Source organism: Heliangelus exortis, chromosome 5, assembly GCF_036169615.1.
Source record: "Heliangelus exortis chromosome 5, bHelExo1.hap1, whole genome shotgun sequence".
Lineage (NCBI taxonomy): Eukaryota > Metazoa > Chordata > Aves > Apodiformes > Trochilidae > Heliangelus > Heliangelus exortis.
In genome coordinates this window covers 11,963,990-11,991,224 of record NC_092426.1, presented here as the reverse complement: position 1 = coordinate 11,991,224, position 27,235 = coordinate 11,963,990, and the positions used below count along the sequence as shown (strand labels likewise).

Genomic DNA, 27,235 nt, shown 5'->3' with positions numbered 1-27,235 from the left:
CCCGCAGTGAGCTCATGCTATGCTAGATCAGTGTGTGGGGTTTTTTTCCATCCTGTTAGAGCTGCTGAGAAGAAAATAATAGCCAGTTCTCATGCAATTTTATATTTTACTTTTATTAGTTACCAGATAAAAAAGAGGGAGACTCAAATCAAACATTTGGATGTCCCACCCCCTGCTGCATGCCCTAAACAAGGGGATGCAGTCCCACCATCCCAGGCTGCAGTCTGGGGCACACGCTGACCCTGATAGCCCTGGAGCTACCTCATTGTGGAAGGCTTCCTGTTTGCCCAGTCACCTACGTGTGTTTTTAAATTTCTGTGAAAGATGGTCATGCTGTATTTTATGTGAGAGGTAACCCAAGCCCTCCTCCTGAGCTGAGACACTGATGCTGAGATAAATGCACCTGAACCATGTCCTTTACGTATTAAATATGATCCCTGATGGCAGAGCGCAGGTGCTTACTGCAGGAGCTCCTTTAGCACCAACTCATCTTAATTGCATTCAGAATGAAAAAATAAGTTTCTCTCTTCCAGCTCAACCGAAGCACTGGAATGAAAAAATATCAAATGCTGTGCCAGGGCCATGATGAATAAACTGCCAAGATCAAACAACTGCCATCCTATTTTATGCAAAATAACTGAATTAACAGCTTCAGCAGCTGAGTCAAAGGCACACTGGTTTCATGTTGATGTGTTCAGAGCAGTTCTGGTGAATTGAAGATTACTTCTTTCCAATAATCTTGCAACACTGGATCTTTATGAGGCGTTTCTATTTGGTAACCCTTCTTTGGATCTTGTGTCTTCCATCCTGCTCAGTGCACATGCACAGATATAGATATGGTTGTGCATTTAGGGAACTTTCAATTTCATTTGTTGTTTTTCCTAAAAAGAGAAAAAAAAAGGACTGTGTACCGTGCACACACCTGTACATACGTATTCACAGGAGAAGTGAACTAATGATAGGCTTAAGCACTCCCATGTTAAGTATCAGGCTTGTTTTTCCAGCTCTGTCACTGTCCTTATATCTTATCTACATCACAAAGTTTCAGCAGTGAATGTTAAATTAGTTTTTAGTTGAAATGAACAGACTTCATGCAGCCCCCCTGTGCTCACATTGTTATTTCAGTGTAAGGAGGGCCCATTTCACGGTAATCTTACAGGGAAAAGATAAAAATAAAGGAATTGCAATCTTGGGAATGGTGGTTTTAAGAGCTTCTAAAGTAGGAGTTTCTACAGTTCAGCTGAGAGTTGGTATCTATCCTTGTCCATTCTGGTATAAGGTAATCTGAAGTTATGAAAAACATAGCTGGGGACAGGTTTAAGAGCTTGTATTTTACTTTGCACTGCCATGGTCTTGCAGCACCATCAGCATCAAGGGACAACTGAAGGAAGGGAAAGAAGTTTTCTGGAACACAGTTGGAAATTATCAACTCATCATCATTTGCCTTAGGTCAACCCAAAACATACTTGGTCTGCCTCAGAGTGCCTTAGAAGACCTTTTGCATAGGTTTAACTGTGTCAGTAGCAAATCTCACCTGTAGGTAAACTGATGCAAAACAAATTTTACTTGTGCAGACTTGGTCTGGGTGTGATGAAGTCACTTAACTTCTGCCTCATGACACTGGTGAAGCTTAACTAAGGCTGATAAAGCTCTTTGCAGTTCTCAGAGGAAAAGTTTGGTCCATGGGTATAAAAGATGTTACAGAAAGTATTTAATGTACTCTGTTATAAATGCTGTGGAGGCACTCAGCCTGTAAAACCCTCTGACACTTTTTCTATTTCAGGCTAATGTTCAATAGGAATGATGCAAACGCTTCCTGAAAGCAGGCTTTGTGTCACTGTACCCAAACCCTCCCTTCTGTGAGTGTGCTCCCTCTCTCTGCACAGGTGTTTTCACTCTCTGTGATTCAAATGATACAAGAGGGTCCCATATGGAGCTGTAGGTTCTCTGTCATATAGTTAACAGTGCAATAAAGTCCTAAGGGCACTAAAATTTTGAAAACTGAGCCCTTAGTGACCCACGGACAAAAATGCTCCACTTGTCCATGCTTTGCCTCAGCCCCTGCATCCCTGTCAAACAGATGCTCCCCACAGCACACCTAATGCAGGAGCTGTTGCACATCAAATGAGCCAGGTCATGTGGATTCTCAAAGCCCCAGCATGGAAACAGCCTGGCAGATACCTGAGGGGTCTGTGGGTCTGCCCAGCTGAAGCAATGGGGTGCAGTAAGCAGAGTGATTCTCCTTCCCAGTCCTTTAGTTCACCATGGAAATCCAGGTCTACATGACCTGCCATGCCAGGTTGTACTAGCTTGGGCCTGGAAGTAGTATAGGCACTGCTTTATCTGTGTGCTTTATCTAGGCTAATTAGGTCTGTGCTTTGTTCAGGATAATTGTCTGTACTAATGAGTTTGAATGCAGTGTCACTAGCACAGCGATGTTGTGCCTGATTCCTGTGCTGGATACCTCGGTGGGGATGTGTGGCCGTGCCAGGACAACTCTGGTACATGCAGTTCCCACCAGGACAAGCCCAAGGGACCAAGAGCAGGTTGAGGTCCTCAGGGCAGAGGCAGATGTTCAAAGTGCTGACAGAGTCTTGGCAGCAGCAGCATGATTGCCCAACAGCAGCAAGAGAGCTAAAATTACAGCCAGGCTGGGAATGAGGGAAGCGGTGGTGTAAGGAGATGCAGATAACTTCCACCCTCCCGCTGAAGCCCGCTTGATTTCACACCCACATCATAAGGCTGGCCTGCCTGTGGGGCACTCAGGGGCAAGGACCCCTCCAGCTGTGTGTGGGGAAAGGGGAGAGGATATAGTGAAGACAGCAAAATGCACTGTGACTGCAAAGCAGTGCCCTGTGCCAGGCATTTCCCATCACTGTCTTTAGGGACAGCTGGGGATAAGCAGAACCGGTGCTGGGGCAGCTGAGCGGGTGGAGAAAAAGCAAACAAGGAAAATGTCCCTGTGCTCCCAAAGTCTGCCTTAAGCTGAACTGCAAGATGCTTATATAAAAACAGTGTTAATTATTACAAAGCAATGAAGCAAGGAAACAGACACTCATAGTGTATCTCCTGCATTAATTAGTTGCTAAAAATGTAGATTGCAACAGCTGCAAGTGGGTCAGTGGCAAAACCGTCTGTCCCGGTTATTGTGCTGAGAACACATCTCTATGAGGCTGTTCCCAAAGGCTGCCAGGGTTGGAGGCAGCTCACAGGGCACCTCGAGAAGCACGTTTAAATGAGGATGTCATCATCAAGAGCACTTAACAGTTCATATCCACTCAGGTTCGAAAAATATCTGAAAATGTGGAGAGGAGTTAATCCTAGAAATCCACTTGAATTAAAAAAACCCTCAGTCTAACAGGTGTCTTCTGTATGTGCTCTGCAGAACATACACATATGGAATGAAGCATAAAAATAATCCCTGCTTTCAGTGTCTGTATGAGCTTTGGCTGAGCATGCTGAAAGCAAGATCAAGGATGAGAGAAAAAAGAAGCTCTACCATTACAGACTGAATTTGTTTGCAGACTTCACATCAGATGGTGGGATGCCTCAGTCTACTAAGAAGTCTGGATTGGGAGGGAATTTATGTTTCTGGCACTCAACAGACCTGAAACCTTGGCTTGGACTTTCAACTGTGCTGGCCCCCATCAGGCAAAATCTTTGTTATGAAAACAGGGTGCATCTAATCTTTTTCTTTAGGGTATGCAAATTAAGGTTTCATATTACTATAGAAAAATGACCGGTTTGAGTAAGAACACAAGCAGAATGCCAGAACAAATTATTTCTTATTGTTGTAACCCAAGCAAAACAACAACCAATGGCAAACAGAACTGGTGTGTTTCCCCACTTGTGGCAAGAAGAGCTGTAGCCCCACTGGCAGCAAAAGGTGTGACTGCACTGGATGCCCTCTTATCCCAGAACAACTCCACATACAACTTTTCCAACAGTTTCCAATCAATACAAGCCTCTGCAGGAATGCAAAACAGATACCCGTGTTCCTATGGGCTCTGACTGAACTCTGCAGCTGGTCTAGGCTTTTCCTCAGGTAACAATAAACAACTTTTACTCCACTGCTTCTTGTTTTACCCAGGAGAGAGGACAAGACACTTGTTACAGCTTCATACTTTTCTGTTGTGCTAAACAAAACTAATGTGAAGAAGAAAACGTTAAAAATATCTTAAGATTGGGTGGGAGGGCAGTTTACTACTGGTCACCAGTAAAGTAGAAGAAACAAGAGTTTGGGAAAGCTTTAAGTAAAGGAACGATGTTTTGCTTCAGTGTGTTAAGTAAGAAATCTAACCCTATAAAAGACAGGAATTAGTTGTTACTCAGAAAATACTATTTGTTACATCTCAAGATACCCAAGAGAGAATTAAGGACTTCTGGGGAGGACACATGCAGTCATGTGTCTTGTGCATCTGAAAAGTTGTCTGGCTTTTAAATTAATATGCAAATAAAAGTATCAAATTTGTCACTACTTATGCAGTTTTTGAATGTCTATTATTTACTTATTCTTGTCTGAAGTATCTTCTTTCCTTCTGATCCTCTTTCTGCTGTTTTTGTCATCTAAAAGAGGAAGGCATTTTTGTCAAAACTTAAGATGCTGGCAATTTTAAAACATAATTAGGAGAAAATAATAAGAAGAACAAAATGCTGCCAACTGAAACAATCAGCTGGGGTTCTTAATGTAAAAAAAATTAGGGACTGCTAATGCATAGAGCTCATCTCTGAATAAGTGAAACTAGGTTATTGCAGTGAAGTGAAAGATTTTCCAGTAGCATTGTCTGAATTGACTTGTGGTTTGCCCTAGGAATATATCGGGTATTTTCTGTACCACAGACAAATTTTTTAAAGGCAGTGTTCATTTTGCAACCATCTATTTCAAACAAAAGCTGCGTATTTAGTTTCAAATGGGGTTTTAATCCTGAAAGCATACACATAAATACCAGAAAATATAAGTAAACTCACTGAATTTAATTACAAACTGAAATTCTTCATGCTGAATATTGAGGTGGGCTTGTTTGCAGATTCATATGCTCTTTCATTTACCTGACTACTATATAAGATTAGCTTGAGAGAGGTTCAGGTGAAAAAAAGTAGTAATTACTGCTCAGGGCTGGTTCTGGCCTTTCACTGCAGTGGTGCAGATACACAGTACAAACATTGACACAGTAACATGGCATCCTCATTACACCTGAAACTGCTTACAGGTGAGTTTCCTGCTCTTATGCTTCTAACATACCTGCTAATTTCTTTTATGAGGCTTACTTCCAAAAATACCACCTTCTCCCGCATACATGCCCATTTTTTCATGTGATCTTTGCAAAAGGTGGCATTTTTTGCTAAAGGCCTACAACCAACGATATTAATTTGTCAGTTGTGAGACATTAGAAAAGTGAACTGTCTTCACTTCATACCCAATCCTAAAATATTTTAAGAAGTCAGAGCTTTTGAAGCTGTCAGTGGTTGTCATTGGCTCTAAATTTGGGATACCCAAAGCCGGAATACATAAGCCTGACTTTCAGAGCCTGACTGGGTTCTCTTTCTGCAGATGTTAGTCCTTAAACACATTTCAAAAACATGTACAGTTTCATCAGGATCAGTCACCACTCTGGAATTTCTGACTGCAATGCATTCCTGTCATATTTTCTGTTTTCACACAGTCATACTTCCTAAATTTGCTTTCAGATGACATTCTGCCTGGCAGAAACATACTGAAAATTGAGAGAAATATACTTAACTGATTGTGAGTGACATATTTGGGTTTATGTTTAATTCTCATTTGGTCTTGTTGGATAACTTTTTAAAGGATGAAATTTTACATTTGAAAAAGAAAATTAAAAACTGATCTATTTCTCTGTGCTGTATCATGAAAACTGCAGTTTCATTTAACAGAACTCTTTAGTCCCAGTGGAACAATCCTCCCACCGAATGCTACACCACTGTAGCTTATGTTACCAGCTATTATTTTTATTTTCAGAATAATTGTTTCTTTTCACAAATGGCATTTAACTGTGTGCTCGATTAAATGTCCAAGAACACAAATTAAATTATCAAAGTAGAAAGAGGAGATGTGAATTAAATGTGGACATGCATAGTTGGGGTTTGGTTTTGAAGGCCAGTGAAGGCTCAGCTTGATGTGGATCCTGCAGAAGCATAAAACTGACAGCCTTGTAAAAGAAAATCCACTTTTGTAAAAGGCTTGTCTAATTTTGCATCTCCTTGCTCCTTCCATCAGGTAGCTTCTTACTGCCAGCTCAGCACCAGAGCAGCACTAGCCAGCATGTGAGCTCACAAACTCAGCACTGTGAATTAATGTGAAAGTGCAGATAGATCCAGGGTAGTTACAGCTGAAGTCTGTACAAGCTAGAAATCCATCCCAGTGTGATGGACTGTTCTTCCACAGGACAACTTTTGCAACACTGTGGATCTTCACCCTCACCAAGGCATTCGTATGTAATCTACAGCTACCACAGACCCAAGTTTCTGGACAAATCTGCTCACACATTTATTCATTGGATTCTCCTAGTGAGAATAAACTTTACAGGAGGCTATGATTTGTCTGATAGGAAAAAATTACAAAAAAGTAAAGCAGAGGGACAATAATGCTTGAGGTTTTTCTCTAATACTAAAATGGAGAAGCAATTAATTTGAGTGGCACTGTTTTTAAAAATAAAGTTAGCTACATTTGCTTAATAGGTCTCATTTTTTCTGTAGGTCCAGCTGCCCAGCGCCAAGTCCAGAATGGGCCATCTCCAGATGAGATGGAAGCACAGAGAAGGTGAGTTAATCAGTTAAAGTAGAATTCTAGCTTGTAACTTGGATGAACATGCAGACCTTCCTCACCAATAAGCACTGTTCTTTATACTTGTACTGTTTTAAGCTGATTCTGAGTTTTCTTATTTATTGCTAATAATTCTGTAATGAATTTTAAAGGGTGAACTGAAGCTCTAGGTAAAGGCTTTGATCAAAGGCAAGAGATCTTCAGAGTTAAAGACAAAGCATTTAAAAGCAATTTGTAGAGTATGTATTTCTCAAGCACATTAAGAAAGCCTCACCTTACCCTTTTCTCAATCACCTGCTGGCAGCTGACAGTCATTGCCCAGGGAGTATCTGATGGACCACATACACCCTCAGTAATGGCCCAGGCCCATTTTGCATTTGGCTACTGGCGATGTCCCAGTTTTAGCCAGTAACTGGGTGATAGATCCTCTCTGCTATTCCCCAACTACCCTCCCAGGGTAAAAGAATAAGAGAGACTTTAAAGCTGGAAAATCTACAATAGGTTTAAGGATAATAATAATAATAATAATATGATGGTGATGATGGTGGTGGCAAGTTAAAGACAAATATGTACTTTTATATATTCAAATATATGAATGACTATGCCAATATAGAACCTACACTCCCCAGTTAGTAATACACCCCAAAGTAGACTCAGCAGCAGATGGGGGTGCCTGAGTTGAGAGTTCTGGTGGCAGCCTGCAAAAAGCCTTGAAGGGGCTGCACTGGTCTTCCTCAGGGTGGCAGGGGAAGGCGATCTGTGCTGGTGAACAGCGTTCTTATCCCGTAAGAAAACAGGATGCAGGAGCAGCACAGGGAGGGATGACAAAGAGACAAACCCAACCCAACCAGCACCCCAGCCAGCGAGAGCAGCAGAGGGCTCCTAGGGTGAATGCATTCAAACCAGAGGAGGGCAGATTTATATTGGAAGTTAGGAGGAAGCTCTTCTAATGGGAGGTGTCCCTGCCCATGCCAAGAAGGTTCGGTGATCTTGAAGGTCCCTTCCCACCCTGAAAGTTCTCTGGCTCTGGGAACTCCTGAGGAGCCGCTTTAAACTGCGCACCCTGGCGGGAGCGCTGTGATTGGTCCACTAGGGTCACCTGACCCAGCCCCTCCTCCCCACGGGCACCCCGGCCCCTCCAGGGTAACGGGCGGAGACCCGACCCGGTGCCGGCAGATGGGGGCCGGGCCGGGCCGGCTCAGGCCGGACAAGGGCAGGGAGAAGGGCAGGGAGAGAGAGAGGGACAGGGGCAGGGACAGGGGCAGGCAGAGGGACATGGGCAGGGAGAGAGAGAGGGACAGGGGCAGGGACAGGGACAGGGGCAGGGAGAGAGAGAGGGACAGGGGCAGGCAGAGGGACATGGGCAGGGAGAGGGACATGGACAGGGACCGGGTTAGGGTCAGGGACAGGAACAGGGACAGGGACAGGAGCTGGGACAGGAGCTGGGACAGGTTGGTATTGCCTCAAGAGGTTTTTTTTCGGGTACTCTTCCTTTTATGAATGCATTGCTCAGAACCAGGATGCTAAATGGAAGTGTGAAAGTGGCCTACTTCATGTCACAGGGAAGGTCGGCAGGAGGGTCTGCCCTTACGTGCCTCTCTCCATAATCACATTACGAGGCCCATCTCATTTTGTCTTTGCTGTCAGAGCTGTGATCTTTAGGCCCAGCACCCGTGGTGCCCAGGCCGGCAGCACTGCTTTGCCAAGCCTGTGATTCTCTTGGAGTCCAGGCTTCTGCACACAAAACACCACCTTTTTTCCCCATATTCCTGCTCACTGCAAGTGTGGTTCTCCTACTGTATGAGAAACACCTCAGAGTATTCTGCTGTGACGTGCAGCTATAAGCTGGTGAGCCTCACTTCATGAGGAGTGCATCAGTAGCACAGAAATTGGCAGGACCTGCCTGTGCTTCAAGTTTGGCGTCTGCTTTTGCTTCTGCACGAAGAGAAGAACCAGCAAGAGGACAGTTAGCCCTCCAGGGGACTCAGCACAATGTTTGATTCAGATAATAAATAGTTTTGAAAGGATTTTAGTGCAATCAAACCCTCAGGCATGAGGTGTTCGGTGGGCTCTGTGTTTGTAGGTAGTCTGTAAGCAGGCAGGGTTCCCCTTGCAGGGTCCAGAGATTCCCTGGCCCTGTGGGTTATATAGGTCAATATCACATGTTCCTGGGTCAGCAGAGATGAAGTGTTGCAGTCTATTGTTTGCATTGATGCTACAGGGCTACTGTTTTGACTCGTCCCTATACAAAATCGTGTATATGTTTAAGGCAAGGGCCTTGTAGGTAGGCCTTGTAGGCAGTTGTAGGTAATTAGTATTCAATCTCTCCCTTTCCAAGAACTGTAAGGAAAGTGTAGGGAAACTCATTCCCTGTGCCTTTATGAAAAGCTCTGAATGGATTGAGATTTAGCAGGGATTTACATATCTCTATTAAATAGGCCAGCGGATAATGATATTTCACTCCAGATTTGTAAGATTTACTTTGGGATAGCAGAGCTGTCATAAAGGCCAGAGGAGAGCTCCTGCCCAGAGGTGGGGTCTGCCACCTGTCCATTCTGCCTTCTGGTTGAAGGACCTGATCCAGCCCTTCATTTAGCCAGTGGCAATTGCTGATTCTTCAGACTATATGTAACTCAGACCTCAAATTTAGGTGTCTAATCTGTACATTTAAAGTGTGAGCATCATAACTGTGTTAGAAAAAAACCCAACATTTTATTTATTGTTTTTTGCTTAGAGACAGTGGAAGTCTTTTGGGTAGGTATTATTTGACTGCTACAGGGCACATTGTTCTGGGGAAGTGTCTTTTGCTCCACTGGACTGGAATAAGCTATGGCAGTCAATGCACTTATAGATATTACTGCACCTACACTGAAGGATTTTCAGCTTTAATTATGCTGATGGATTTTGTAAGCATAGAACAGACCTAATTTTAGGCCTAGCCTTTTTTAACATTTTATAACCAGGCAAGGAAATTGTTGTGTTAACTACCATGCTAATTTTTCTGTCTAAAAGGTTTTTTAAAGACCTTTACAGAAATGTTAAAAGAGTATTTTTAAGTATAGTCTGTCCCCTCTTGTACTTTACTCCTGACATACTACTTAAGCAGTCTTGTGCCTATCTCAGGCTTTATTTAGTTCCACAGGAATACATTTGACTTCCTAAGAGTGTTAAGAACTTCTCCTTTTAGCATGTGTAGGAGGGTGCATGCACTCTGCCCAAGGGCAAACTGAGTAGGCATGAACCCCAATGACTTCAGTGGTGGTGGATGACCCTTGTTTTGGGGAGCACCCCACAACTGTATCTGCTTTGCAACAGCTCTAATGACTTGAAAACATCTTACCCCTCTTTTTTCCTGGTCTACCAGGCTGGAGTGTTCCAAGTCTGTCCTCCAGGTAAACCTGGAATTTCTCCCAGATTTAATGAGGAAAATGTATGTGTCAAGTTGCTCATCATAATATTTTGCTAGAGTAGGGGACAGTATGCTTGGGAAATTGTTAGTATATGTGTTTACAATTGAAATTTTAACAGTGCAATTGATGCTGTTGCTTATGTGTTAAGCCCATAACTATCAAGGAATAGCTAAGGCATGTACTGAAGTTAAGATTTCTATTTATTTAGTTTAAAGTATCATAGCTTAAATGAAACCAGTTGGCCAGACAACTTAAGCTGCTCCTCAAAACCGTTTCCCCTTTGCAGATATCATAATTTTCTCAATGGTTTGTAAGATATTGCCAGTGTTCAATGGATTGCATGTCCTGAACACAAAACCAGTTTAGGATTGATCACTTCATAGTGAATAATCTAGGATTTTCCTGTCCTGTCTATTGTATTAGAATTGAAAGATGGCAAATTTGCTTTGCAAATTAAGATGTTCTTTTTTCCTTACATAATGTAACTTAATTTTTCTGGACTTTTTTTTTTAAAAAAAAGCTTTATTTGTACTCAAGAAGTTAGAACTACTAAAACTGCAGACTCAGGAAACTACAAGTAAAAATGTAAATGTATGTCTCTAAAATATATTACATAAGAAGTCAAAATAGAAGTGTTGCCTAGAGGTAAGCCTGCGTTCTGTAGAGACCATGAAGTAAAGTTGTTACAGAAAAAAGAAATCTGGAGACTTACCAAAACATACGTAATAAAAATTAAGGGCAAACTGAAAACCATGGGAAAAAAAGGTAATTAACCTCAATACCAAGTTCTTCAGGAAGATAATTTCAGAGTTGTGTTTTAGTATTATTGAAATCTTTAGTCCCCCTCCACGTGTATGGTAAAAAGACAGTTAAATAGTCCAGGTTTTAGTTCTCAGTCTTTAACAAGAGAAACGACAAGGGTGGGTTTGTGTCAGGGGTCAGTGACAGCTCTTTGCAGAAGAGTTAAGAGTGTAGGAGAGCAGACCTCTGCTGATGGACACTGGGAACTGCACACCACTGGAGAGCAGAACCTGGGAGAAGGCCTGGAAAAGGCATTTCCCTATGGGACACCAGGTCTGGGTAGCACAGGAGCTAGCATCTCCTAAGGAGAAAAGTGCCAATAAAAAAACAGAGCAATGTCGTGATCAGCGTTGGAGAAGAAAATGCCACAGTCACAGTCCCCATGCCATGCTGGTTGGCCCAGCAATGGCTGTGCTGGGCCATACAGTGGCCAGCTGTCAGCCAGGGGCCTGTGCCACCAAAGGACTTGGTTGTGCAGCTGGACCAAACAGGTTTTGTACAGTCAGCACCTAACTGCAGATCAGGCATTGTAACATTTTCATTCAAACTACGAGTTCCTTGGGATACTGATCCATAAAAGACTCAGGGCTGTGTCATTTTATGTGATGTGCCCCTTACTCTTTCCTTGCAATGCTCATGCCCTTCCAGTTGACAACACACGGTTGCTGTGCTCTCCTGGACCTTGGGCACTGACCACTCCTCTGGCAGAGCCCGTTGAGGTGTTATCTTCACTGAGTCAAACAGTGCCTGCAGTATCTGTCAGGTGCAGGTCAGTGTCTTGGCTGCACTTCCCCAGTGTGTGCAATGGCATTGCTGTGGCTTGGGCAAGTGAAATCAAATCCACCTCCATCTCAGGGGATCAGCAGTGCTGTGAGGGGCTGGCTCACACCACCCAAAACATATATCTTGGATGCTTCTCAGAATACAAAGCTTTTACTCAAATTATAAATAATACATTAATGACCAAGGGTTTTTTCATTGCTGTTTTAGACAAGTGATGGAGCAACAGCGCCAGGAATCTCTGGAAAGAAGAACATCTACCACAGGCATGTATCAAACCAAGCAGATACAGTCTCTCCCTGCTTGACTCCTCTAGCTGTAGTTGGATTTTGTGTGGTGCTATACAAGAGCTAGACCACTAAAAGTCGTTATATTTATTATTATATTTTAAAGCTTTTTCGTCTAGGGACTTGCATGCATTTGGGCACGGTTGTGGTGTTTAGCAGAGGCTCAGGTCCAGGACATGCAGGTGGAGCTAGACGGGTTTTGTGTTGGGCAAAACTTTGACAGCTGAAGAAGATTTTAGGTGTACCAAAGGGGCCTGGCTGTGCTTTTTTCACACTCATGAGTAAAGCAAGTAGCACAGCTGCTGCAAGAGTGACTCTGTGTTTCCAGAGGATGTCAACAAGAAGACACTGACATGCTGTATATGCCAGGTCAGGCACTCCCCATCACTCTGCAGCACAAAGCAGAGAGGGAAATAGAGCTCTAGATGCTCACCACTGGGGATTTTGTGGTTACAAAGTGAGGAGTCGTCTGTGAGCTTAATGGAAAGAATATATATATTTAATGAGCTTACGAAAATCTTGTGTAGCATATTAAGTTGCACTAAGCTGAGAGATGACAGGAATAGCTTATAACTACAAAGTATGGCTTTCCCTCTGAAAGAAGGCAGAGCAAGCAAGCCAGGATGGCCATCTTGTGTTTGGGCTTCTGTTTGGGGGAAATTTTTCATATAATCTGGCCACAGAGGAGAAGTGTTTATCCTCAGCTGTTACAACTTCTTAGTTTTTGACTTGAAAAATCAGCTCAGACATACCCTCATACTTCCGTCAGTGACAGAAGCTGTTGGACTCTGTTTTAGCAGAGGTTACTGCATGCTAATCTGCACTGGGGAACATAGCCAAAATCATACCTTGGCATCCTCAAGTAGCAGGATGAGGCTTTTGGATGTCCTCTCCCTGCCTCCAAGGTGTCACTGCTGTGTTCAGCATGTCCCTTGCAGCTTCCCCTGGTGCAAGTGTAATGCTTGTGATCTTGAATCAGATTCACACAGGGCTTGAAGGAGCCTCACTGGCACTGCAGCAAACAGCTCTACCCATGCTTCCAGGGTCCTTCTCCCTACAGTCCTCTGGTTTTGCCAAGGGTTGGAAACCCCTGAGCTGGCATCATCTCCTCTTTGTTTTGTTTGAGTTTCTGTTCGTGTTTAGTTTACGGTTCCTTTTTCTCCATTCTGCTTTGCATTGGTTTTATTCCTTGTCACCTGCCCATCTTATTCTTTTCATCTGTCTTTTCTGTTCTTCTAGTTTCCACCCCTCCGATGAGTGTTTGCTCCCCCTCTTCTCAGCCCCCATCTCCTCCTCCCACCCTCAGTAACTGCAGTGCTTCTGCCTCTGGTGCCGCGTCCCCACCGCCACCCCATGCCAGCACAGTCTCTCAGTCACCCGCTATCCCCGAGCCCTCTTTCACATCCCTGCAGAGAGTCAAAGAGCCCCTGCAGCTCCTGCACAGGCACTCGGCCTCTGAGCTGCCAAAAGCCCCTGGTTCCTCCCCTCCAGCCTGCCCAAACCGCAGGACTGTAATGCCAGGCATCAGGCGAACCTCACTGTCTCCGCCACCTCCTCATCCTTCCCATTTTCCCTTTGCCTCTCGCCAGACTCTCAGGCGCTCTTCTCTTTCCTGCTCTCCTCGGTCTTCTGCTACCTCTGCCACAAATGCACCGCCTCTACAGAGGTGTGATGTCCTGCAGCCTCATGGTCCCACCAAACTGCCTGTGATTCCCATCCCACCTGACAGGGTCAGAGGACCCACAAATAAAGCAGGCCAGGAGACCTCAGCAAATGTACCTCTGAATGGCCATCCTGAAGAACAAATTATTTTAGGCCCCTCTGGGACCCAGGTGAAAAGCGAGGATAGGTCCTTTTTTCCTCACCTAGAAGGTGCATCCTCCTCCCCACAGCCCACCTTTGCCAGACCCCCCACCTCCTGTGTCCAGGCTCCCTCCCCATCCTCCCATCCATCATCTCGTCCTCCACAGCAGTGGTATCAGCCCACGTCACACTGTCTTCCATTGCCTCCCCCTTATGCTGCTGTGTCTGAGGTGACTATGCCCAGGAGGACTCCTCCTTACATGACTTCATCAGCCATTGCCCACTTGAGTAAGTACAGATTTTAAATGAATTGCAATCTGTATAAAGCCTGAGCTTTTAGCTGTTTAAAAAGTCCCATTTGCACTGCCCATGACTGCTAGAAAAAGGGATAAGACCCAAGGCTCCTCCTACTGTACATGATTTCTGAAATCCACGTGGAAAGGTATCATGAAAGCATTCATGACTGGTCCAGGGACCTTCTGAGCTAAAAGTAAGGGGAAAAGCAAGAATTCCAGGACCAGGGCCCTGTAGCTGGGTTGTTGTAATGTATATTCTTACTGTATTAGCCCAGAAGGAAATTTTTAACATTCAGCAGAATCAAATTGCATTTGGTAGCAAGCTTCATGCAGAACACTTCAGCTGTTCTAAACATAGCAGATGAGCTCTTCTGAAGCTGGAGGCCAGGTCTGTGGTAGACTTTTCTATATGGCAATATTGGTAGAGGTTGTGGTTTTTATTCTTTCTCCTAAGTGGCATTCTGTTACTAGCAATAGATACAACATACATTTTGTTATCCCCTGTGCTTCCCCTGTGCTTCTGTAATTTATTTCATTCTAGAAACTCTCCTGGTACAAACTGCATTTCTACTTGAGGGCTTTTCACTGTAACTATTCGAGAACTCTTTCATTGCAGGCAGATCAAGAGCTTGGGTCTGCCACTTTGCATGTGGTCTTGATTTCTAGCATTCATCTAAAGCTTGTAGAGTTAGAACATTTATGAGTAATGCCTATTTGCAATTCAGATCATGTGTTTTGTGACTTGGATCTATTCCTGTTTATAACCACATACAATGCTTAAATGATGTGCCTAGGAAAGGAAAAAAAGTGAGATACTTCCTTTCACTTTCTGCTAAAAATATTACTCCAGCCACTGGGGGCTCAGTCCTTCAGCTGATGTAAGTCCTTGAAATCCCCTTAGTTCAATAAAGTTATTTTAAACTCACATCAGTCCATTACTGTGAGTCAGTTCAATTTTTGCCTCAGGCTGGCCTCTAATTAGGTGGGTGTAGTTTTGCAATTACAATTAACTGTACCCACAATGAATTACTAGCTATTATGTACATGAACCAAAGAGGACTTGAAACGTTTATAGTATTTCTAATACAGCTATGGCTCATTTCAAGAATGGAATTGGGAATGTGAAATAATGGCAGAAGTAACCACAGAAATAAGGCAGTATTGTAAGAAAACCTAAATAAGAACAATACCAGGCTACTAATGTTAAATAGAGTTTCCAAATGTAGCTAAGTCAAAACCCACCCGTCTTTCAAAATAGCACTTAATGAACAAATGAACCTGTGATTATACATCAAGAGCAGCCTGTTCTGAGGGAACATAATGGAGGGGAAATATGCTCAGGGAGATGGATTCGTTCGGCTGACCAGATGCGGACAGGTAAAACACTGCAATGGAGTTACCCACCCTCCATCCCTCCAACAGGCTGCTGTTTTGAGGACCTTTGCTGAGTCTCTGGGTGCCTGTAGCTGGCCTCTTACCCCATTATTCTGCAAGACCAGCTGAGGCTGCATGCTTTTCTTTCAACAGAAAAAGAAGGATGTGTCACTGTAGCCTGTGATTCTTTTGGAAAGCTGATTTTAACACAAGTCTACAGAGTTGGCTTATGTGGTTTATTATCTCCATGTAGAAAGCTATGAGAGGAGAAGAAGAAAGTGCCACTTATGAATTGGGAAGCATTGTCAGTGTTTTGATTTCAGCACAGAATAAAACACTAACCCAGCCAGGGAGAAGAGGAAGCAGAAGACTAGTTTATCAGGGTCTCACAGGAGGACACAACTGTAGGTGGTTGACCACTGATGCACCCACCATTTCACATTCTCCTGCATGCTTGGTGCTTCCTTGCATTGCTCACTCATCATCCAGGTTGTGGCTCTCACCAAGGGAGCTGGAACTTGACTTTGTGTACAGGCTGGAGGAGACCACAATTCACCTCTAATTCTTATTCTCTGTATTTCAGGCCCAGGACTTCCACCTGGTCATCCTAGTGGTGCTGCTGTGATCCCTGCTTCATCCGGAGGGCCCCCACCTCCGCCACCCCCCCCAGTCCCTCCGCCACCCCTGGGAGCTGCACCCCCCCCGCCGCCCCCACTGCCGGCAGGTGTTGGCCAAGGGGCTGGCACTGAAGATGGGTCAGTGTCAGGGCTCGCAGCAGCTCTGGCTGGTGCCAAACTAAGGAGAGTTCAACGGGTAAGAAGGTGGCACTGGGACTACCTGATGGGTTCTTCTCTGCTGTGGGAAAGCCTGGTGCAGTTTGATGTAATGGTCTGCAGGTGAAACAAGCTTCAGCTGACCATTGGGTGAACTTTTAAATGTGTAATTTTTGTAATGCAGATAAAGGCAAGCAGGAAAAGTTTAGTAGAATTTCTGCTCTTCAGAAAATCTTAATTAGCAAATGGCTGCAAGGCTGCCAGGATTTCATTACTTTTCCAAAGTCCACCGCTGTACTCTTAGTTTTTTCAGTCATTGTAAGCAGTTAAAACTACACCATGCTTACAAAAACCAGGGTAGACTTCTGAGGGCTCACATCAATAGTTGTCCATGTAAGGGTTGCATAACCAGGAGTAAAGAGAATCAAGAACAAACAGTGCCCATCCTTGCCCATATATCAAAATAATTCATCCATATATCTGCCCTACCCAGATTGTTCCTGTGTTTAGTAAAGCCTATGTGGGTTTTCCTCCCAAGACAGAAAACACCCTGATCCTGGTTTTGAGCTGTGATTGTGATCACTGTTTCTAATAATTATGAAAACTAATAATTAAGGGTGTGGTTGTAAGTGAAACTTTTAATTAATTTCAATGTTGATTTCTGTCTTAAGCCAGAAGATGGTTCAGGAGGGTCCAGCCCCAGTGGGGTCTCGAAGAGCGATGCCAATCGAACAAGTAGCGGAGGAGGCAGCGGAGGACTAATGGAAGAAATGAATAAATTACTAGCAAAAAGGTTTGTACTTAGACTTCAAGTAAACACTAGCATGAGCAGCAGATTGTGGAACAAGGTGCAGTCATAGGAGCACTGCCACATCCCTTTTTCAGGCAGGGAACTAGGATGAGGGAACATAGGACAGGTGACAAAACCGTATGGGAACTGCCCACGAACGTAGTGCCATCACTGCAATACCCACCTGAGCCACCTGGGGGAGTTGAGCTGGTGATCGGAAACTACTGTGGGGTTTGGGTTGTGCCTCCCGTGTAGGGCAGAAGAGCCATCGCTTTCTGAGCCTCACAGAGAAGCCATCCCTTTGTTACCCGGTTTCATACCACTTGCACTTCCTTTCTCTGCTTTGACACATTCCTTATCCTCTGCACTCTGCTTTCCTTCTGTTGAACACCACCTCAAAATCCTGCCCCTCTCCCTTAGTTGTATCACTGTGGTTGGAAATCCTCACGTCCACCTCAGTCCTACACAACCGAACATACCCGGCCTTAGTTCCCTAGGATGAACTAAGTAAATAGTAACTCCCACCAGAGCCTGAATCAGCTTTTCCACGTGGAGAATGTGTTTCTAGAGGGGTGACTGTGTGTCCTATCTCATGTTTCTTTGCAAAGGAGGAAAGCAGCATCGCAGTCAGATAAGCCAGCTGACAAAAAGGAAGAGGAAAGCCAAAACGTAAGACTCCTCACTGTTCTCTTGCAAATACGTTGCTGTGCTGCCTTGTAAGACGAAGTCCTGTGCTCAATCACTGTGTGTGGCAGGCACTGATGAGCAGTGCTGATGCAGGAATAGATTTGCACATTCAGTTAAATGTAACTGCTTCCACTTTTCCTGGGAACACATGGGTAGTTTGTATGTAGATGACAGCAGCCAGCACCTTACAGTGGTAATTCAGCCTGGTATGGTATACAGGGATGAGACTGATTCAGTGAAATCATTAAAAGGTTTCCATGTTAGCAAAACTAAAACCAATATATTTTGCTGTGCTAAAGGCAAAGAAAGGTTAAAGTTTAAACAGACCTGAGCCACACCTTAGCAGCAGTGCCTGTTGGACATGCTTGGAGGAAACTTGGTTTTCTATTACCTGTGCTGTAGCTGATGTCCAGAATAGAGAAGGACTCTGCACTTCATCTCCAGAATTAAGTAAAGTACTGTTTTTTTCTTTGTAGGATGATGCTAGTACCTCTCCTTCACCCAGTACACGAGGTCCCACCCAGCAGCAGCAAAATTCATCAGGTATTAAACTGAAGTAATAGTGATTTAGCTGCCTTCTTAATCTAGTCTTCTCTGCCACTGCTAGACTCTGCTCATTATCCTACTTCTGAGTGCAGCAGTAATAACTAACAGAAAAATTCCCAAATACCTTTTGTTTTAAAATCACTTTTTTTTTTCTGAGTACAATTTTTATGTTTCACAGCCAAGAAAATTATAATACAGACAGTTTAGTTAAAGATGTCCAGATACGCAGCTGAAAATCTACCAAAAAATTGCAGTGCACTTTTGGCAGTGTGGGTGTCCTGCTTTATGCAGTTAGGCTTTGGGTCTCTCACTGTTAAGCTCCTTTAATAGGTTGTTGCAGTAAGCCTGATCCTGAGCATTACTAGGTGAAATTAAGGACCTCACAAATTATATTTTTCTTATAATGAGTTGAAATAACTATATCTGACTAGATAAGTGACAAGCCAGTCAGAGTCATCCTTGTACCAGCCTTTCATATATTCTAAGAAATCTCTCCCAAGGGAATGAGTATTTAAGCATTCCTGCTTCCTTTTGGAACCAAGCCATTATTTGCGTGTTTTGCAAGGGAAAGGGAGGAAGCCAGGAGAAAGGTGGATGTAAATGAGGAATGAGATCTAAAGATTTCCTGGGAGTGCCCATAATTTTTTTTAAAGAGATTTTCAGGACCTGTTAGGAGCAAACCCTTGTGTATAAAGCTGTGTGTTATTCCAGTCTCTGAAACGGTTCACTTTATTTTAGTCTATTTGCATAGGAGGAGACTGGGACAACCTCACCCTTTTCAGTTACAAGGGTTATGTAGTACAGCTTTTTGAAACATTCTGTGAGTTGGGCAATGTTAAATACATTTTCTGTGGAGATCTGGATAGTGGGGGATCTCACTGACTTTTTTTTTTTCATACACCCACATTTTCTGCCAACTATGCAGATAAAAAACTAACACTTCTAAACTTAAAATATAAGTAAGTATTGTACTACATAAATAAGCTTTGAAGCACTTAGCCTGTATTTCTTAGTAGGAGTGATTTATGCATTTCCTCCTATTGTTCCAGTTCCAAATCTCAGTATTGTTTAACCCTCCAGTCCCTAATTAAAGGGATCAATGAGCAGATTTTTGCCAGTGGTTTCTCTACAGTTTAGTCAACTGACAATTTAGACACTCAATTCAGCATCCCCACTTTCCTGGATCTTTCTAGGTCACTTATCCTAGCTGAATGAAAAGAGCTCTGTAAGACAACTAACTTAAGGATTCTTTTATCATTAGAGAAAAAATAATAAATGCTAACTTTTCCTTTTTGTTTTCCAGACTCTGGGAAGAAGCCATGGGAAAGGAGCAATTCTGTTGAAAAGCCTGTATCTTCATTACTTTCTAGGTGAGCTGCACAGGGCATCCCTGTGGCTGGCTAGCAGTTGGGATGGTCATGCTGTTCCTGTGGCATGTGCACAACTCATGTCTTGTTTCATTCCATTGCTGTAGAAATCCATCAGTGGTGAAGAGCTATGAAGCTAAGAGCCCCACACAATCCCACGTGTCTTCTAGGTACTGGCTAACAGCCTGGCTTCTTAACTGTCTTGGCTTGTCTTTTGGCTAATCTCATCACTCAGCACTAATGTTTGTCCTCTGTCACGTCTTTTATTCATTCTTTTACAATCTGCTTTGTCTGTTGCTGCATCAAGTGTGAAAGTGGAGCTTGTCTTGTTGAAGGCTTGTTCTGGGGAAAGAACCCCCTGCTCAGGTGGGGATAGGTATCACGGATGTTAATCACACTTAAGAAGGTACTTAAAGCATATGTGAATCACAGGCTTTTGGATGAGCTGTGCATGGAAGGCAGGTTTTGGAGCATCTTTTTACAGCAGGTTCAGGATGACCATGCCTTAGTCCAACCTCTGCAGAAATTCAAAAGCAAAGGCAGAAATTATCTGAAAAGTCTGCAGCTGGGACAAGGGAATGTCATCCTCCATGCAACCGCAGTGGGTGCATGAGAAAGCACAGCTTGGTGCAATACTTTAATAACATCAAGCTGTAAAAAGGCCCAGCTTCAGACAGGGCATTCAGAATACAGAGTAAAAAACCTGGCAGGTGTCAAAAGCCAAGAAGCCTAAAGTAGGATTCCAGGAGTACCTTTGGTCAGAACAGCCAAGCTGCAGTATCCCCATCCATGTTGTTACCAACTTTCTTTACTGATATAAGATTTGATATTGGACAGCTAAAGAGAGAGCCAAACCACTCTCTGATTCTATGACTTCCGACCAGTGCTGGACACTGAGCTGGATGGATAAGCTGAATAAGGAGGCTTACATGTGTGTAGCATATATTTCAAAAAGATGTCCCTTTTTTTATGCTGTTAAGTATATGACAGAGCTACTAGTCTGCAGGGAGAGAGTTGCCAATGGCAACTATCTGCATTTACTTGCTGCTGTGTTAAAGATGCTGGAATATGTCCTGCCCAAACATCCAGAGGGATGCACTAGTGTTACTAGAGTAAAATACAGTCTCTCCAGCTCTCCTAAAAACAATGGGACACACTGGTTCCAGGAAATATGTGAAAGTTTCCACTAGATATAGAAAGATCATTCCTTCTTGATAATAGGAATGAAACATGGGGTATTTAAAGCAACCATCAAGTTATTGCTAGCCTATCTTCTAGAATGCCATTCCATCCTGGGGGGAGGAGGAGTTCAGCAGGAAAAAGTCCTTCCCTAGTTTAACACCTGGAGTAGTGCTCTGTCTTTGCTTGCTTGAATGACTTCTGTAGGGAAAGGAGGGCAGGTTTCAAACGCTCTCAGCAGTGCGCTGTTTGTTTCTGTTCCTGTTCAGTTTGATTTGTATCTAAACTTCTAGCCTAGCTGTGAGAAAGCAAGAGGCATGTGAAGATTTTCTCTAGAAAGTGCTGCAAGACCAAACATACCCTCATAAGCACAGAATCTTCCAGCCCCCAGTTTGGGCTCAAAGATAATGGCAATATTATTTGAAGCTTTTTCTACAAATTATGTAGCATGGTTAATTTTTTAAATGTTTTTGGGCTACTGATTAAAAGAAAAAGTCAAGCAGCTTCTGCTTCCTTAATTTATTTTTTCAACCACCATCAGAGTTCAGCCCACTGACTAATACCATCCTGGAAGATTAGTAACTCCCAAGTGTAGTGGCCAGTAAGGGCAGACAGGGTTTGTTCCTGGGTCAAGAAACAGTGCTTGTGCTACAAGGGCTATCAACAAGCTCTGCTTGGCTCAGACAGGCCTTCCAAGGAAAGAATTACTGTATTATTATTTTGCTGATAATATTTTTCTAATCTGTATTCTGTTATTACTTTAGCACCTGATAAAAGCCAGGGCTGGGTTGCTGTACAGAAAACAAACTGTGAGAGAAAGCCAGACATCCATCTTTCAAATTGCAAATGGTGTAATAAAAGACATGGTTAAACAGGCTTTATCCCCTGAAGATATCTCAGTGTTTTCTCATATGAAATCCCTGAGATTCACAACACACACAAAAAAAATATCTGTGCCCTCCAGTACATACACAATAGGAGAAAGCAGCATTTATGAGGGTCAGGCTCTGAAAACAGGAGCAGTGCTGCTCTCCGACTGCCCAGCTCTCTGGAGCAGCACAAGAGGGAGCCTCCAGCCCAGCTCTCAAACACGGGTGCTCCTGCTCCGAGTGGATTTCATCCATGCTGTCAGGTGGGTGTAGCATAGCATGCATTGCAAGGAACTGACTGGCTTTTTGTCCTCTGTCTCCATTTCTCAAGGATGAAACCAGTTAGCAGCAGCAATGATGTGGCTATGGATGGCTTAGATTTTGATCGAATGAAACAGGTGAGTGAAAGGGTCTTTTGCACTTGAGAGATTTGATGAGCTACCCATTTTCTCCCATGCATGCGCTGTACAAGCAAAACAGCTGTTCAGTCTTCTGATTTCCTCTATAACTAGGTGCTTAGAGAAGGGCTAGCTGGTGAGCAGCAAGAGAGCACAATCTCACTGCTGTTTAATCAAGATGTTTGTACAGAAACATGCAAATACATATGCCAGCATCTTCTGTGTCCTTGGCCTGGGAGTGCAGTTGTAGCTGTTAGAAGTACAAGGCTCTGACTGTCAGTGGAGGCGGGGGACAAGCACAACCATATTAAACTTGCATTTTCTTCCACCAGTTAGAAGGAAATTCTGAGCAGCTGACTTGTGTTTTGTCTCATCAGGAAATATTGGAGGAAGTTGTAAGAGAGTTACACAAAGTGAAAGAGGAGATAATTGATGGTAAGAAAGAGAAAAATTATTATTTTTCTCATCTTTATGACTAATTTTCCATAGATAAGATGATAGGAACTGCAGAGTTCCCTGGTGTTTTCAGACTTCTCTGAGCAGATCTGATTTATACACGCATTTGAAGAACAAGCATCTACCTTATCTGAGCTTTGATCCTGACATTGTGTTTACATCCTTTGTTTTTGTGCTTTTGATGAGTGAGCATTTTCACTCTCAACCTGTGAGAAATTCACTGGCCAGCATTTCTCATAGGTGGGAGGGTGAGAAAGGGCCTACCCATAGCCCATGGCGGGTCGATGTATCAGTCAGGGAGTGTGAAATCACTTGTGCTTGGCTGGCCACACAGCCAGGTCTGAGATGAGGAGGGGCAAAGGTACCAAACTGAAAATCCTTCCTGATTATCTTCTGTAGGCTTCCCGTGCTTGAAGAGCTATTTCAGACTTTTACTCAATTACAGCTTTCCAAATATCCACCTATTTGTACAATTCACTGAAAATTAAAACAGCTGTACTGATGTTATCAATACATTTTTATAAATTGCTCTGCAGTATATGACTAAATATATTTTTCAGGGCCATTATTGAAATACACAGCAAAATACCTATTTGAAGCCCACATTAGGGCATATGAAGACGCATGTCCATACCCTTCACTCACCGTTTTAGATTCACACAGAAGGGGAAAAAGAGGAGACTGTAAAACAGCTAAAGCCCATTCCCTGTCCCCTTCCCTAGGCCTGTGTGCTCACAAATCCTTGGGGCAGTTTGTAGTTGAGGAGACCCTTGCCCATACGCTACCGTCCCAGCAGCTTGGCCCGCAGAGCCTCCCCGGTTCATTCCAGTGCAAAATAAGACATTCATATAAATCACAAATGCAACTTCTTAAACAGTACTGCAGTTTGCAAGCAAACAGCTGACTGCTTACCCTTACTCATCCTTTTATCCTTCACTCATCCTTTTACCAGCGTGTACTTTCTGCAGCCTCTACACTTATCATTTTCCATCACACTGGATAGAACGTTATGCATTAACTTTTTGGTTTGGTTTTTCTAGCCATACGGCAGGAGTTGAGTAGAATCAGTACAACGTAAGGATTGCAAAGCACTGGGACGGTACTAAGAATGCTGGGAAGATTGGATCATTTCTAAGTGTACCAAGGTCACGCAGATAGTGAGAGAGGACACCGGCACTGTCTTTGTTCTTATACCCTTTTTATTAGCAGACTCGGCACACTTTGAAGCTTGCTGCTGCCTTGGATTCGCTTCATTTTAAAAGTCTTAATCTAAAGAATATTAAAATTTTAAATTTCTGGATTTTTTAGATTTCATCTGACACTGCACATTGGATTTGTCAGCCTTTTTTGTATTTTGTATTTGCTTATTTAAATGTATTACCTTTCTTTTTAGTAGTAGATAAGAACACACGTGAACCATTTGCTTTTGATAGATGACTTCAAAGTAATTTTACTAGTAGTCTGCAATGTAAATGAAGATCCTTTGCCAACAGAAATGTATTGTGGCATCACCAGAAGAAACAGAGACATGTTAGTTGTCGGCCAACAAGTTTTTTGTCTCAGAGTTATCACAATATAAAAAATGGTACGTCAGTGCATCACAGTATCTGTGTTCATATTGGTAATAAACTGTTTATTGTCCACATGGCCCTGCCTTTCTTTGTTTCATTCGTCCCTTGAACTCCCATACTTTTATGTCACTTGGGTTGATGATGAGAATAGGTGACTGAGGGTGGCAGAGCCCTGCCAGAGCCCCAAAGCATAAGGAGAAAACCTGAGCACCTTTGAGCTGGTACAATGGCAACAGCCCTGTCTTCTTTTACAGGGAGATGTCACTGCCCAGCCCTCCGCACATCACTGGCTGAGCACCACCTCCTGTATTCATCTGAGTCAACCTTGGTAACATTTTGCCAAAGGACCAAAAGACATTGGCTTACAGCTCTTCTCAGGCCACCATTAATTATCCCACTGCATCCCCTGCCACCACTGAAAAAACCTCAGGTCCCATCACCTGCACTCATAAGGGCTTCCAGTATATAAAGAGAGGTGTTTATGGAAAACACAGCTACTGAAGGCATTCAGCTGCAAGCCAAAATCACTGGCACAGCACTGCTGAATGAGAGGCTGTTAAGGGGGTCAGTTGTTGATATCTCACATGTTGTTATTGTGCAGGGCTTGAGTTTTAGGTCACAGAAAGTTAAGTCAAAGATACTGAGTACAAGATACCGAACTCTTAGCAATGCACACTGAGTCATATCTTTCAGGTCATAATTATTTTTTTTTCTTTAGAGCCATTCTTTCCACCAATGCATTATTGGGAATTTCTGCTTGACTTAGTTTGATGCAAGCTTTACACAGCAGTAGTCTTGATACTATCTTCTTGGTAACTATGCAAAAGGTAAGAGATTGGAGTGTGGCTGTTGGGACCTGTCAAATATTTTCCAAGCCCCCTGCTTTGCTTCAGCAATTCCTGTATATTTTATTTAAAAAGCCAGGCCCCAGGAGTGGCTGCAGGAGCGGAGCCCATTGCAGCAGCCCAGGAAAGCCTCTGGTTGTCCCAGTGCTTATGTCCTGAAGACCTCATGGAGTGTAGCAGGGGGCAGAAGGGACTGCCTTGCCTGCCTGCCTGCAACTGCCAGGAGAGGCAGCAGGGTGGGGCATGTTTGCAGTTAGTTATAAAATATTATCCGTGTTGGCTTGGAGAGCATGGGGTTGTCCTTCAGCACTCTTCAAAGCAACCTAATCTGCCTTTTAAAAGGAGTCCTTTTTACAATGTGGCTATACTGTAGATTAAATAAAGGAGAAATGGGAGATACTCGATTTTAATGCAGTGGTGACCTCCAGGCTGAGCCTGCTGGCTGTTAGCTATTTAATGCCTGTAGAAGGTGAGAGACGGGTTTAGCTGTGGGCTAAGATTTCCACATGGCAGTTGATGTGCACCACAGTATGACAACTCCAGTACCACAAGGAGGAGCCTTTCTAGTATGAAGAGCACACAAGCATCAGTAAAAGCAAATATAATGCTCTGTTGCATAAAATCTCAAACAGAAGTCCCATGCGATTCTGAATTATTTGCTCATTTAATGCAATGCCTGACAATGGCAAAAACTGACAAAACTGCTGCCCTTCAGATGATCTCAACAGTTCCATGAAACTCTCCCATAATCTTAATTAAGTTTCAGGAAGCTAGAGTCTGGCAGGGTTCACGTTTTGCCTTGGAAGGTGGCATTATGCCTAAAGTCAGTAACGGCCATGTTGCAATTCAGGTTGAGCATACAACCTGGCTATAGTGTGCTGTTAACATCAACCACCTGCTGTAAGCAAGGGGGTTTTTACTTTCTCCTTCCACCTTTGCCTGTCTTGAATAATTAAGACATAATTAGCTGAAATTTGCACCAGGCCACTTAACAGATGTGGGAGCACGGTTCAGAGGAGTGGAAGGGATGCTCGGCTGACAGGAGCAGTCCCAGCATCACCAGTGCTTTGCTGATTCCCAGCTGACAGCTCCAGCGAGAGATGCATGGAGCAGCTTACTTGTGGTAGTGTCTCTGCTGGAGGCTTCCCCCCCTCCCAGACACAAATTCATTTTTCCCATTGCCTCTGTAGAGCAGGTTGTCCTTTCATACTGAGCTTGTTGAGCCCCTTCAACAGGGCAAGCCACAGGCATGTTGCACAAAGGGAATCAAAGGGAGCTTTAACCCCTGCTCCTACTTATCATATACATCATTGATCCTCCTGTCACTTCTTGCCAGAGCATTGGTATGGCCACACAATGAAGGAGACCTAGATTAATTTTTAAGCAAAGTGAATAAAACCATGCATAGCCCTAATGAACTTTTAACCCAGCCCCACATGCCCTGTGGTTATGAAAAAAATCCTTCTTGCCAGCATTACTGGTAGTGGCAAGGACAACTGCCCACGGGGATCACAGCCTTCTCCAGCAGCACACACACACACCAAAACTCACACAGCCCAGCACATCAGGCTTCCAACCACTCCAAATCCCACTGAGATGGAGAGTGCATCTCTCCACAGGAAGGCTGTGGGGCTGCCCAGGCAAAGAAAGCTGTGAGTGTGGTAAAAACATTGAGGGGAGTCAGGATAACAAGTGGTTGCCAATTTTGGTTACCCTCTGTTTACACTACAGCCTCTGTCAGGCTGGGCTACAGACCACATAGGTGACTGCATCATGGAACAGTTGAGTAAAGGAATTACAGAAAGGTCACTTTTCTAACAGAAGGGCAATAGTCAGAGTGAGGAAGATAGCATAATATTTATTATGTTTTTTATATTAACTTGGTAAATTGGCCAAGAGAGTTAAAGAACAGCTTGCTAAGGACACAGGACTGTGAATATGCAATCATGAAGTGTCAAGAGCACTGAAGTAAATGAATAAAAAAATGAAGCTGCCTGGCATGAGCACTGATACAAAAAAGTTAATGGAGGTTCCCACACCAAAGCCTCTTCCTTTGAGAAGACATAATGTCTGCAGTATTTTCTTCACTGAAGAACAGTGAAGTCTGAAGTGTCAGAAGCCCCTTTCTTTCTTTTTCCAGAAGCACAAACCATGTATCAAAGCAGTATCTGTGAATGAAATGGTGTTCAGTCCCTTCTACAGAAACAATCTTGCACTGC

At 43.5% G+C, this 27,235-nt stretch overlaps 1 protein-coding gene across 13 annotated transcripts in view; it reads left to right on the top strand.

Moving 5' to 3' along the window:
- EVL (Enah/Vasp-like) overlaps positions 1 to 24,247 on the top strand; it is a 146,038-nt gene extending 121,791 nt beyond the window's left edge. For 5 of the 13 annotated variants that reach the window (XM_071745604.1, XM_071745602.1, XM_071745601.1 and 2 more), the window contains exons 4-14: positions 6,718 to 6,781; positions 11,986 to 12,041; positions 16,119 to 16,348; positions 16,980 to 17,101; positions 17,707 to 17,767; positions 18,262 to 18,328; positions 19,635 to 19,701; positions 19,806 to 19,868; positions 22,078 to 22,144; positions 22,522 to 22,579; positions 23,641 to 24,247. In XM_071745604.1, coding sequence (XP_071601705.1) covers positions 6,718 to 6,781; positions 11,986 to 12,041; positions 16,119 to 16,348; positions 16,980 to 17,101; positions 17,707 to 17,767; positions 18,262 to 18,328; positions 19,635 to 19,701; positions 19,806 to 19,868; positions 22,078 to 22,144; positions 22,522 to 22,579; positions 23,641 to 23,678 — 893 coding nt within the window. In that variant the 3' untranslated portion in view covers positions 23,679 to 24,247. Of the gene's footprint in view, positions 1 to 6,717; positions 6,782 to 11,985; positions 12,042 to 12,085; positions 14,154 to 16,118; positions 16,349 to 16,979; positions 17,102 to 17,706; positions 17,768 to 18,261; positions 18,329 to 19,634; positions 19,702 to 19,805; positions 19,869 to 22,077; positions 22,145 to 22,521; positions 22,580 to 23,640 lie in introns of those variants that run through there. The other 8 variants (XM_071745607.1, XM_071745606.1, XM_071745610.1 and 5 more) reach the window with 6 other exon arrangements.
- Positions 24,248 to 27,235: the final 2,988 nt, after the last annotated feature.